This window comes from Perca flavescens, chromosome 20, assembly GCF_004354835.1.
Source record: "Perca flavescens isolate YP-PL-M2 chromosome 20, PFLA_1.0, whole genome shotgun sequence".
Lineage (NCBI taxonomy): Eukaryota > Metazoa > Chordata > Actinopteri > Perciformes > Percidae > Perca > Perca flavescens.
In genome coordinates this window covers 10,369,981-10,382,890 of record NC_041350.1, presented here as the reverse complement: position 1 = coordinate 10,382,890, position 12,910 = coordinate 10,369,981, and the positions used below count along the sequence as shown (strand labels likewise).

The 12,910-nt window shown below is 40.7% G+C and overlaps 1 protein-coding gene across 1 annotated transcript in view; it reads right to left on the bottom strand.

Moving 5' to 3' along the window:
• Window positions 1-8,291: 8,291 nt before the first annotated feature.
• Window positions 8,292-12,910, bottom strand: part of sntg2 (syntrophin, gamma 2) — a 76,960-nt gene continuing 72,341 nt past the window's right edge. Inside the window, exons 15-17 of the mRNA XM_028565746.1 lie at window positions 10,367-10,459; window positions 9,460-9,570; window positions 8,292-9,239 (exon numbers count right to left, since the gene is read on the bottom strand). Of these exons, the coding sequence (XP_028421547.1) occupies window positions 9,114-9,239; window positions 9,460-9,570; window positions 10,367-10,459 (330 nt within the window). The 3' untranslated portion in view covers window positions 8,292-9,113. The remainder of the gene's footprint in view (window positions 9,240-9,459; window positions 9,571-10,366; window positions 10,460-12,910) is intronic.

Here is a 12,910-nt window from a genome sequence, read left to right as displayed (position 1 = left end):
AGCAGCAGGCTAGAACTTCAGTTGTGGGTCTCTTGTTGTCATGGTGCCTAGCTTCAACGCAAAACTGTTTCAGACAAAATTAATCTCAGTTTGTAGAGAATGACACGAAAGACATTGGAAAAAAACTTATGGCATACGACATCTGAATATTTTGTGCACAATGTGGTATCAGGCAGGCCATTTTTAAATACTAGTATGAGTATGTCTAATTATTTTTAAATACAGAATATACAAAATAATCCGCTGTACAGTATAATGCAATTTAATAGCCTACTATGCAGGTACAATAAATGCTACCTTTCCAAAGTTTTTCCACTGTGTCAGTAGGTGTTGAATCCACTTCATAGAAATGTCTGCTACTGTAGTCTGTCGTGTTGTTATTGCTATTCAAATATCCCTTAACATGTCCTAAAGTCAGTTTTGGTGACAGCCTCTTTCTGACCACAGTTAACGTTTTGCAAAGACTTATACAAAATGAATGTAACATGGAAAGTGAATGTTTAAGAATAATACACTAGCATTAAGCAGTTAGCCTAGAAATCCAGACGCACCCCAGCAGCAGCAAATGTAATTTGCAGCCAGGGTCGTCTAGCAACTCTCCTTTGGCTTGCAAGCTGGAAAAACCAAATTCTGGTCAGGCCAATCACATCGTGTATAGAGTCGGTGGGCGGGCTTAACATAGGGCGGCAGAGTTGCGACGGTTCCGCGTGAATTCCCTCCTACTTGAAAACAAAGAAGATGGCTGCTGCTGCTGCTGCTGCTGGCGAACAGTCGTCTTTCGAATCGGCTTTGGCCGCGACTCTGGAAGACTTGGAGTTAAGCACTGAAGTAATTCTTAGAAAAGGAAGTTTTGCCAACCGGATACGGCAAAAGTTTAATCTATGAACTAGTTGCTCTGGTTGGCTATGAGTGCAGAGGGAATTTGAAAGACAACCGTTTATCCCGCCCCTCGGATTGAGCCCTGCCAATGGTGAGTTCCCAGACCCAACATCTTGATGTGGGTCTGGCTTGTCAGGCTATGAAGCAGCAACTCTCTGGCCTCTTTTTTAACCTCTAAGTTGCATAATGATGCCTTTAAAAAAAATCACAACTAGATGGTGAGTGAAAGCTGAAACACACTGCAAATTGGTATTCAGCTAGTCTCGCATTGCCAGACCTTCCTCCACAGCGCTGCGGAGGAGGGTCTGGCTAGTCCACACAGCATTCCGGGATGGGAGAAAAACATGCTCTGGTTTGTTGGCATTTCTTTAAACCAATCACAATCGTCTTGCTAACTAGACTATCATCTTGCTAACTACACATGTTCCACCAAAACAAGTTCCTTCCCGAGGCTATTTTGCAGCGGCACCATGGCTCTGTCCGGCACCCAAGGATATTGTGATCGTTTTAAAGAAATGCCAATAAACCAGAGCACGTTTTTCTCCCATCCTGGAATGCTGTGTGGACTAGCCAGACCCTCCTCCACAGCGCTGTAGAGGAAGGTCTGGCAAAGCGAGACTAACATCAGTACAACAGCGTTCTGCGTATGAAGTCTTTTGCACATGCAGGTAAGATAACCAGATAACAGTGACGGACTGACTCACAGAAATCCCTACCTTTATAGTGGGTGCCTTTTAAACCGCAATATAAAGTAAATTTATTATTATGAGGATTATTATTATCATCATCATCAACCATGTGTGAAGCTTTGCTATGGTGGTGGATAAGTAAAATGTTTTTCCTGCTTTGTGGAACATGAGGCATCCAGTGCCACTATTTAAAATTAGAAACTGGTTGGACAGTTGAATGTTCAGCATCTTAAGATTTATATTGTATTCCTTAAATATAGTCCAAGGGAGGATCATGTCAAGTTCAGTTCAGTGATAAATTATCACAGACTACGAGCTTGTGGTCTATATCACCCTTCGTCCTCTATGACTCATTGATGTCCAAATTAACATTTAGCCAACACAATGGATAAATAATCAAGGAAGGTGGAGGTTCCCACAAGCCAAGAGGGCATGTACCTATAAATCAAATGAAAACTGACAACCATTGTTCTGTTGTGTCATATATAAAAAAGGATTTTCAGTACCAACATGAAAACAGAGGTGAGTAATGAACCCATCAGACAGGTTTGAGCATAACTGATCCAGTGTTATGATCAATCCCTTGAGCTACGTCTGACGTAATTCATGACTTCCAGGCTCATGTTTTTGTGGGTGACAGAAGGAAATGAACAGCCACTGGCAAGAACACCCAGCTGAATGTTTCTCGCCTCTCTTTGAATTATTACTGATTTAATTAGAAAATAATGCAGTATTATATATATCATTTTCTGTGAACACAGCAGTGTTGTGACCAAGTTATCATTGCTCAAGTCCCAAGTAAGTCTAAAGTCATTTAGTCTCAAGTTATTTTATGGGGGGCAGGTCAAGTCACAGGTTATGTCAAGTCAAGTAGAGTTGAGTCCGGTGCTGGCGTGATGGGGGGAATAGGGGGGCAATGCCTGCCCAGATGAAATTTCATTCATTATATTAAATTACATTAATTATGTTAAACACAAACTGACAAATAATTAAAACATGTAAAAAAAAAAAAATCACAAGTTAAAAGAATTATATTTAATACAATTATGGTGAGGCCAGAATCGGGTATGCCACCCTTTCCTAAATCAAATTTGACATTGGTGCTGCCTGACTGGCTATGCAGGAGGCTGTGCTGCTAACATTAGCCACACTGCTAAGTCATTAGTTACGGGAGGGGGTGGTGGTACTGTACAACTATGTAAACTGGGCTGTATGGATTATCAGTTTTTGGCAGAATGCCAGAATTAGAAATGAACTGAGGACTAATGTGAGACAAGAGAGTTTCTCATGCCTGAATTGAACTGAAAAGTACACTGGACTTTTGCTGATATCATGGATAATTTTGCATGAGTCGTGAAACTACATTACAAGGTAAGACCACTTTATGGTTAATTTGGGCTTATAAAGTGTAGCCTACTTGTGTTTGTTATATCTAGTACGAGCTTGCCTTGCTGTCAACTAGTTTTGGGGATGTAAATATTAAAAGGATGCATAAACATTTCTCTAATTTGTGGTTGAGCGGTAGCCTAGAAATCTAGACGCACCCTAGCGGCAGCAAATTTAATTTGCAGCCATGGGGGGCTAGGCACTCTCCGTTGGCTTGCGATCTGGAAAAACCAAACTCTGGGTCAGGCCAATCACATTGGCCCTCATTTATCAGTCTTGCGTAGAAACGGGCAAATATGTTGGCGTAAGATTATGCTTACACTCCTCTCACCGCCTGATTTATGAAGCTGTGCGTACCTTTGAAATCCAGGTGTACGCAATACATGCCCTTGATAAATGCCGCGGCTGAAAACGATCGTCATTAGAATAACACGCCCCAATATATTCTGGGTTTTGAGGCCTCGCCCCTACAATTTACGACATGGCGAGACGTAATCCGGCTGAGAAGCGGCACTTTTCAGAGGTGGAGATTGAAACCCTGATATCTCCGGTTCATTTGCATTAAAGTTCCTCAGTTATTCATTGCATTTGCATCCAGCCTGAAAACTGGAAGGAGATCACTGATGCGGTCAACAGTGTTGCCGTGGTAAATCGGACTCCAGATGAAGTTTAGCCTATTTAATTTATACATACACATTTTTCTATAGTCCTAATAGGCTTCTATTGCAATCTCTTAGGCCTACATATGTAGGTGTACTTATATTTAAATAAACACACGGTAGCGGAGTTTATGCAGAGTCTTTTATTTTACTGGTGTTTTTTTTGTCGGAACGAGGCAACAGCTGAGGGAGAGCGCTTGTCCTCCGCCCCCCCGTGCTGGACCCTGACAGCAGAGGGGGTGGAAAAACAAGCCAAAATAACTTGGTCAATGGCAGAAATAAATCATTCACTTGAAAGAGAAACAAAAACCTGAAGAATAAATAAAAATGTTGTGCATCGTCATGTTTCCTGTATTGAAAATAATTGCCAAACATAACGCTATAGGCTACCTTTTAAAAGCGAGGAATAATATCCTGTCTCCTTCGTATAGCCCCCAGTTGGGGCTGTTCTGGACACTGCTCTCCGGGCATCGGGTCATCTGGCTACATCGCTACATTTATGGCACTGTGTTTTCCTGCAAGATGTTGTACAGAACTAGCCTCGTGAGACCGTCCTGATCTCGCGAGCTCCAGTTTTCCACTCGCAGATCAGTCTGGCATCTTGAGATAGAGAAAATTTGGAGCCGTTAGCCAAACGACCGGGCCAATCAGTGTTGGTTTTGAGGCGGGTTAGGTGGTGATAGACAGATGGTTTATCCAATCAGCTAACCAGTATTTTTCAGACAGCGTCCCGGGAACCTGAAATGGTGCCTTTTATTCCTAAATTCTCGTTACACAAACGGCAAATATCCTTTACCGACATGTTGCTTGCTTGCTGAGCTAACGAGCTATGCTTTGCCTGCAGCAGCAGGGGCGGGCTTGTGGTTGTATTTTCATACACTGTGTGGATCTGATTAGTTGATTTGGCCTGTCTATCACCAACATAGGTGATAGACAGATGGTTCATCCAATCAGCTAACCAGTATTTTCACCCCTTCCCAAAAGTTCTCCAACGGAAAGTTCCCCGATGGATATGCCGAGCAAATGTGAAGCAATCCATCTGGCAGAGTCAGGTTAGTACAGAACCCCCCAGGCTAAAACAATGTTGCATACCGGCGCATATAGGTCTTCTTTTAGTTTGTCAGTGCGTTTTGTGGTGTTAGGAATAGTATTTCTGCGCATTTCCGCACTAACTCAAACTGGCGTACATGTACACCACCTCCTGAGCTGGCGTAGGATTTGAGCGTGCCGTACGCCAACGTCCATATTGATAAATCTCAAAGTCACCGTGGTTTGGGGTGTACGCACTTTTGATAAATGAGGGCCATTGTGTATAGGGTCGGTGGGTGGGCTTATAATGGCTGCTGCTGCTGGGAACAGCGGTCTTCTGGAAGACTTGGAGTTAAGCTTTTCTTTGAGAAAAGAACGGCACTGAAATCATTCTTAAAAAGGAAGATGTGTTCGGAGTTTTGCATACTGGATACGGCAAAAGTTTAATCTATCGACTGGCTTCGCTACCTTCTTCGTTGCTCTGCCTGGTTGTAGCGTGCAGAGGGAATTTTAAAGACAACAGTTTATCCCGCCCCTCGGATTGAGCTCCGTCAATGGTGTGTTCCCAGACCCAACATCTTGATGTGTGTCTGGCTTGTCAGGCTAGTTGAGCGGCTTCTCTGGTGTATATTTTTTAATGAGCTGTTGGCTTTGAGTATATGCGCTGTAAATCCTGTGTTGAGATAAAGGTGAACAAATTTATTTTGCTGTGTTCAGGTAAATCCTACTGAGATACGCATGTCTTGCACCTCTCCTTTCGTGCGTTTTGCTCGTTGCATTGCCTGGACAAATTATTTTTTGTTTCAGAGCTGGAGTTAAATGTCAGAGATAACTTTGTAGTCCCCAACATGGCATCGCATACATACCCACATACACTGTTGAGATCCCGCTTCTGTCTTAGATAATGCAGCTCATTGCGGCAATAACTTATTAAAAAAAAACGTGCCCACTTGTGAAAACCCTGTGCCCCCTTACTGACAATTGTCTGGCGCCGGTGCAGGTTGACTCATTAGTTAAGCCAAGCCCCAAATCAAGTCACTTTTTAAACAGCAGATTTCATTCAGCAGTTCACTTTTTTTCCTTCTGGAGTGTAAATTTTAAATTCAAAAGTGATTACTCGTGGCACAGACGTAGGCATTGTGGTGGTCTGGTCCGACTAATGAGGCTTCAACAGGGGTCAAGTCGACTCGAGTCCAAAACACCAAGGCTCAAGTTCACATCTCTGGAATACAGTGCAAAATATGACATTTTTCATGGCAGTATACCAACCTCTTTAATTTGGCTTGTGGATTTAAAAAAAAAGTCTTTTAAACAGAGTATTCTTTCTTGACATTAGCCAATGTTCTTGCTAAGTTATAGAAGTTATCTACATTGCTGTTGGCAGTGTCTGCCATTTGTGCCAAATATGCAAATGCACTGAGAAAATGATCCATGTAGGGTCAAAATCACAACAGAAAGCCAGGGTTCAATCTCCTGCAGCAACGCCTTAAGCTTGGCCAGGTGCCCATGCACTCACCAGTGAGAGATCATGTCCTTCATGGTGCACTACATAGCCTGTTGCATCAGACTGTCTGAGGAGTTGGGACCGGGAGGGGGGGCAGAAGCAGGTGGTCACACACTCCGTGACCAGAAGCAGCTGGTGACTTGTATCAAAGGAAAATCGCCCCAGACACCAACAGTGGCAGTTGGCAGCACCAAGGACAGTAAGAAGAGGAATATTACAATCCAAAGAAAATAAATAAATAAATACACGCCATGTGCCCTGACTGCTTCGGTTTGTTTTTAGCTTACTTCTTAGCATTGACTACAATTATGTTACCCATCTTGCTTCTTAAGATATTGCTACGCTTTTGAAACCTGTGCCAAAAGAAGCGTCACATTTTAAGAAATACGCTTATTTGTTTTCTTGCTGGGTTATATACAGTAAACCATCAATACTACTCTTGTATCTGTCAATTAAATAGGAAGCTACAGCAAAGAGATGGTTATAGTTTTTTTTTTTTTTTACACACACACACACACACACACACACACACACACACACACACACACACACACCCACCCACCCACACACCCCAATCTGAGAAGCCCTCATTGGAAACCGTTAGGAAAAGGGCAGGCACTTTCAAATGCTTGGCAGGTAATTGGATGAACCATCTGTGTATCATACTAGCCAAAACCAGTCGGGAGAAGAGTGAAAACATATTCTCCATCGAGAAAAAGCCTTCAGTGATGTTTTTTTGCTCTTCTTTCAATGAAGAAATACCATCCAGTTTTGATATGACTGCTGCTATTGTACCATCTATGCTAACATCTTTGGGAGCCATCATTGTTGTTTCGAACAAACCGTTCCATACGCCTAAACCACGACCCTTGCTGCCAGCCAGTAGCTCCTCACAGGATGCTGATTAGTCAGAACAAATGGTGGTTCGGACACAAACGCATTGTACAACTGAAGCCTGACAAGATGGATTTTCACGTGATTTTGTTAGAATCCAGCTGTTGTGCAAGTTAAACAAAACCTACCAGCCCCTTTTAAGACCATGTCTAGTTTAATTCACACCAAATCCAAAGTATAAAAACACCAGATTATGGTTTTACGATGGGTTATGGTGTATGGTCTCGGTTTGGCTTGCAACCTTATGGTGACAAGGCAGAAGGTCACTGTGCCCGTCCAATCGACAGTCCAGCACATGGCCCCTGTAAACCCTGTGTTATTGTCAAACTATTACTTTAAAATAAACTGTAAGATAATGTTAAGTACAGAGTGGGATGATAAAAAAAAAATCACCTGGATGAAAGAAGTACTAAGTGTCAGCTCAGTGGATTTTATACCAAAAACATAACTAATAAATGACTAAGACAGGCTCATTGAGTACAATCAGACAAACTCAAGCGAACAAATAATGTCAACGTATATTTTGAGTTCAGCAGCCAAGAGGCTAGTGAGGTAGCGCTAAGCAGAAGATGAGCAGTTTAGTGGCTGGGCTAAAGCTGCATCCACCGCCACCCTTCCACTTTCAAAGCAGCTGTACAAACGCACAGGGAGCTGTGACATGTCTCAGTTGACAGGCAGTTGTGCTTTATGAGAAATTTATTGGAAACAGCAAATATGCATTTTCAGACTAAAACCATTACAGAAAGCAACTGAAGAAAGTGTTCGCTTCTAATACAGTGTTCACTGTATTAGAAGTGGAGTTGATAAAAGTGGGACTTTAAAGCTATAGTGCGTAATTTCTGTCGCCCCCATGAGGAATTCTAAGTAATGAACAAAACTATCAGCATGATACAAGCCTTCCGTGATCGCTCACCCCCCCACCCTGCCTCCCTCCTCCACGCAGTTGCTAGTAGCCAAGGAGCACACTGAGGATTAAAAAACATGGACTTATCAGAAGAGGTAATTATTTTGCTCTAGTTTCTGCGTGCGAAACTCGCTGGACGCCACAATCTTCTGAACATAGCCATACTGAGAAATCCAGAGAGAGTTGTGTGGAGCTGATAGTCTTAATTAGCTTTGTAGAAACTCATTTGGCAATGGCTTGAATGTAACTGACGTTCATTAATATCAAAAAGTTACGCACTGAAGCTTTAACAATGCTTTGCAGCTAAAATGTCACATTTCAGTGAAATGTCCTCATAGGAGAGATTGTAAACTCAGGAACGTAGCCTTTATTAGATACAAAAGATGGTCACAATAGCACAAACACCATACAATTTAATCTAATTTAATAAAACAATTTCATAAAGTAGCCCAAATGCTGACTTATGTTCGAGTTGAGTTGGGACCATATCAGAGAGGTGTTGATTCAATGCAATGGTTATTTGGAGGCTTATTAGACTGCATTATATTGTAAGGTGTTTGTGTTCACAGACATGACAAAAGACTGGGAACAGAGTAAGGTTAGCATTTTCATTTCTGTTCAACTGTAAATTTAAAATAAAATAAATCCCTGTGGTAAATGTGAGTCCCCCCATGACAGTAAGCCAGCATCAGATTCATGTCTGTTAAAATGTACTTACTAGATTTAGGTACGGCATCATTATTCTTTATAGATACAGTATCAGCTGAGAATTTCTGCTAGAAGCAGTGGCAGTTGATAGGTTTAGCCATTCGTGTCCGGTTGTCAAATGTATGGTGATTATACACCATATGGTTGCACGGGTGATGCCTTTCAAAGTGACAAGTAGACAGATAACCTGCGATCAGAATCAGTCCATTATGTAAGGGGAGAAAAGCATATTAAAAGAAATGGAAGAACTGTGAATCCATTTGGATTGTGTTTTTTTTCCTACATGTCAAAAATTAAATAGCATCTTCCTTTCGCCATTATTTTCACACATCATCTACCTTTACAGTCTTTTACAAATAGTAGTTCATACAAAAATAGCAAGAACAAGATATACATTTCAATTGGCTCTGTGCCTAAAATACTGCTGATTTGCCACAGGTGCACATGACGATGAGGACGAGTCAACTGTTCATGTAATTTCCAGGGAAGGAAAGGGAAGGGAAGAGAGGGTCCATGGAGGCCACTTTGGCAGCGATAAAAGAATGTATACAGTGAAGGACGGCTGTTAAATTGGCAAACTCTAGTTCCTGGAAGAAAGAAAAGAAAAAAAAAAAAAAAAAAAAAAAAAAGACATCAATTAGTACAAGAAGTTCATACTTTAAATAACATCTTCAAACTTAAGATCTCTTAAAAAAAAATATTTAACACACTAGTCACCAGACACTTGAGAGGAAAAATTCAACCAGGTCATTATGTACCTTTGATGTTGATGTAAAAAAAAAAAAAAAAAAATAACCTTTTCATTACCTTCATCTCTATTTGGTTGCTTTCAGCATTTTTGAAAAGGAGTTTTACCCTGGTTTTCCCATCATCAGAGGAGCCTTTAAGTTGAGAGAACTTATATCGCCACAGTGTGGTCTACAAAGGAGAGAGGGGATTATAAAGAGCAGCAGAACAGGGATTTCAATGAGGACAGCATTTAAATACCATGTCTAACAAAAGGAAATTAGTGCTGGAACACTGTTGCAATGATTCAATGACCACCCATTTAAAATGTAGTGTACTCAGACAGTTGTATAGTACATTTTATTGCAGAAAACATATTTGATATCTGTGACCTCGTAACACTGTTTTGTGCAGATGCTCTCTCTGTTGCCATCATGTTAAACAGAAAAGTACCCAAGGACAGGCTGAGTAAACAGGACGGCTGGAATAGTAAAATTGGAATGAGACCATCCTGGTATTGATTAACTAAGGAGCGGAGGAAGGAAGTGGGAGGGGAATGACACTATGTAACACGTACCTGTAACAAGTTTAATTTAGTTCTTTTTTCTGCAGAGAATTTTTTTTTTTGTGTGCAATAAAGTACATTTAATTGAAGGCCCCCCTTCTACCGGATGATTTAGCCCACCACTGTAGCAAGGCTGCGAAAATACTCCTGTGTAAAATGTACCTTTTCTAACAATAGCATACCATTCTCTGAGATACAGTAATTCTCCACTTTATTCTGGAAAGTTCATCGTGACATTTGAGATACTCTTTATATTTCGGAGTTATTTAAAATAGGTTTTCAAATATAATGGAAGCCAAAGTGAATAAGGGAAAGTACAATATAAAAATATCAAAAAGGCAAACTGCAGTCTCAGGCGCTATATAAGGGAAGAGGAGAACAGAACCAGGATGCCAACAACAATTGATCTCATTAATACTTCACCTTTGAAGTGCCTTCTGAGCAGATGAAGCCTAATCCAAAATCTATGGTGAAGCACAGTACATTCCCCTGGTTGCTGCACATGTAGCTTTTGGACTGTTGAGAGAGAATTGATATCCATTAACATATTGATTTCATATTTCTGTAATGACATAATGTGGAAATACGACTCTCTGCATGAGCATCCGAGACAACAACCATACATTAAGACCATAGAAGAACATATTATACATATTACTTATAAGTATGGAAATCAATTGTACCTTAATTGTGTACCCTATTTGTGGAAGTGAATGCAACCCACTATTACCAGGGGATGAATATATTATTCACTTGGTATTCATAATGCATCTCAGTCTTAGCTCTCATTTACTGTCTTCTTAAATAACACAAAATAGTTTTTTTTCCCCTGCCACACTGTGACTGTGACAGGTCTAACTATTATTTACAATGGCTATATTTTATTTACGTGTGTGTGAGTAAGCAAAGCCAGCATTCATAATTGCACTGGCACACCTGAGTGGAATGTTAACAATTCAAAAATGTTGTGTAATATGGGCAATATGTGTAATTTGTGGTTGTGATTTGTAACAATATTGTTTAGAAGTTGATTGTTTTTTATTACTACCACTATGGATGCAGCTACTGTATGTGTGCACCATTTGAGTGCAAGACACATTTCCATTCGGAGATAATAAAGTATATGATATTGTATCATCCATCTTATTTATCCTCCTCTGCCGGAGTATACTGTACACTTCTCAGATTCGGATGCAGATTGGTTTATTGTCATTCAAGCATGTTGGAAAAAAATGAAGGAACAAAATTAGTTATCCTGCTACAGCAGCGTACACAATAAATAACGTGCAGTGTTTTAGCTAAAATAGACACTCTAAATAATAAAAACCGAGCAGCATGTTATAAGAATAGTGCATCGATAGCCGGATGCAGTCGCCACAGGAAAAAGTGCAGAGGATAGACTTCTAGTCAGATTCCATATGCTGCGCAGCCTCTGGGAAGAAGCTGCCTTGGTGTTCTGGCTTTGAGGCTGTGCAGCCTTCTTCTCTTTAAAAGATGAAAGTTTTGAGTAACAATTCTCCTGAACAAACTGAATTTGTTTGTATCTTGAACAACCAAGTTAACACGCTTGTTATCTGGTGATTAGCAGGCTTGTTAGCCGGGCCTTAATGCAGACATGCTGGAGAATGAGAAACCCAAAACTCAACCCGTCTGAGACCTTGATCCTTGACATCCATCACTGATCAAACAGGCTGCCACACAAACTTCCACTAACTGGCTGTCTTTGTTTTGCACTATTGGGCCAAGACAAATTCTTATCTCTTACTTGATTCCCACAGCAGATGTGGAAATAAAATAATGAAAATACAAACTGTCCAACAATAACACTAACACTGGATCTTGTATTTTGTGTACAGTTGTTCTTGGCACGTAAATGTAAATACATTGAGAGCAACAGGAAACATGAGACAAATTCCTGGTATGCTTACACATGCTTGGCCACAAAGTTATGTATGATCTCTTATCCTTCCATCCCTTTGTTGAACTATGTTAATGAAGCACCGCAAACTAGTTCGGCATCCATAAAGCAGCAAGTTCAAGGCAATACGTCTATGTTGTATTCTATTCTAACTGTGTGAGTAAATAAAAAACGAACAGTAATATGTGAACCCATTTTGCAGAAAGCAACCATTGTAATCTTGTAAACATCCATTGTCTCATCCAGCTATCAGCATTGGAACAAGTTGCTGTAGGTTTGTGGAGGAGTGTGCTTGTCCTTTTAATTGTATTTTCTGCTCATACTATCCTTTTTTTAATACCAACAATATTATTTTGCCCATATATACACATATAACGTGTTCACATGAGAGTTGGGAAAAGCAACATCCTAATTATGACAAGACACATGACAGAGGAAACCCATTATGAACGCCAAAAATCCATTTATTATGCTGCTACGACACAAACAACAATATGTCTCACAATTCTTTTCACAGGTTTTTTGAAAGCACTGATGTGTAAGCTTTCGACTCTCTGTGGAGCAATATCCCTCTAAAGGCTTTTCTTGCCACATGACTTCATTTTTGTGTCATCCAATCAGTTGGAATACCAAGAAGTGTATGCCAATTTTCTGTTCTTGTTATATATGCCTTTTATTTCCACCTCTGTTTTTTCTTTTACTTGAGAACACAGTTGGGACATGGTGATTTCAATTATAGAGTGCAGTGTGCAGTGAAAATGGCATGGGACTGTACAGTCCTTTCACTGAAAGTGTTTTCTGCTCACAGCCCTCAACCCTACTGTCTCTAGTGGTGTCAGGAATTCAGCTGTGACGGGGATAAGAAACCGCGGCAGGCCAGCCGCTAAGTTCTTCCTGTCACCACATGCAAGACTGTGTTGTGACATGGTGAGCTGTGACTACACTTCACTAATTAGAAGGGCTTTTTACTGGGGGGGATTAGCAACATGAAATGACATTTTTTAAGAAAATCTCCTAAGTCTGACAAAGTATAGGGCATGTGTAGGAAA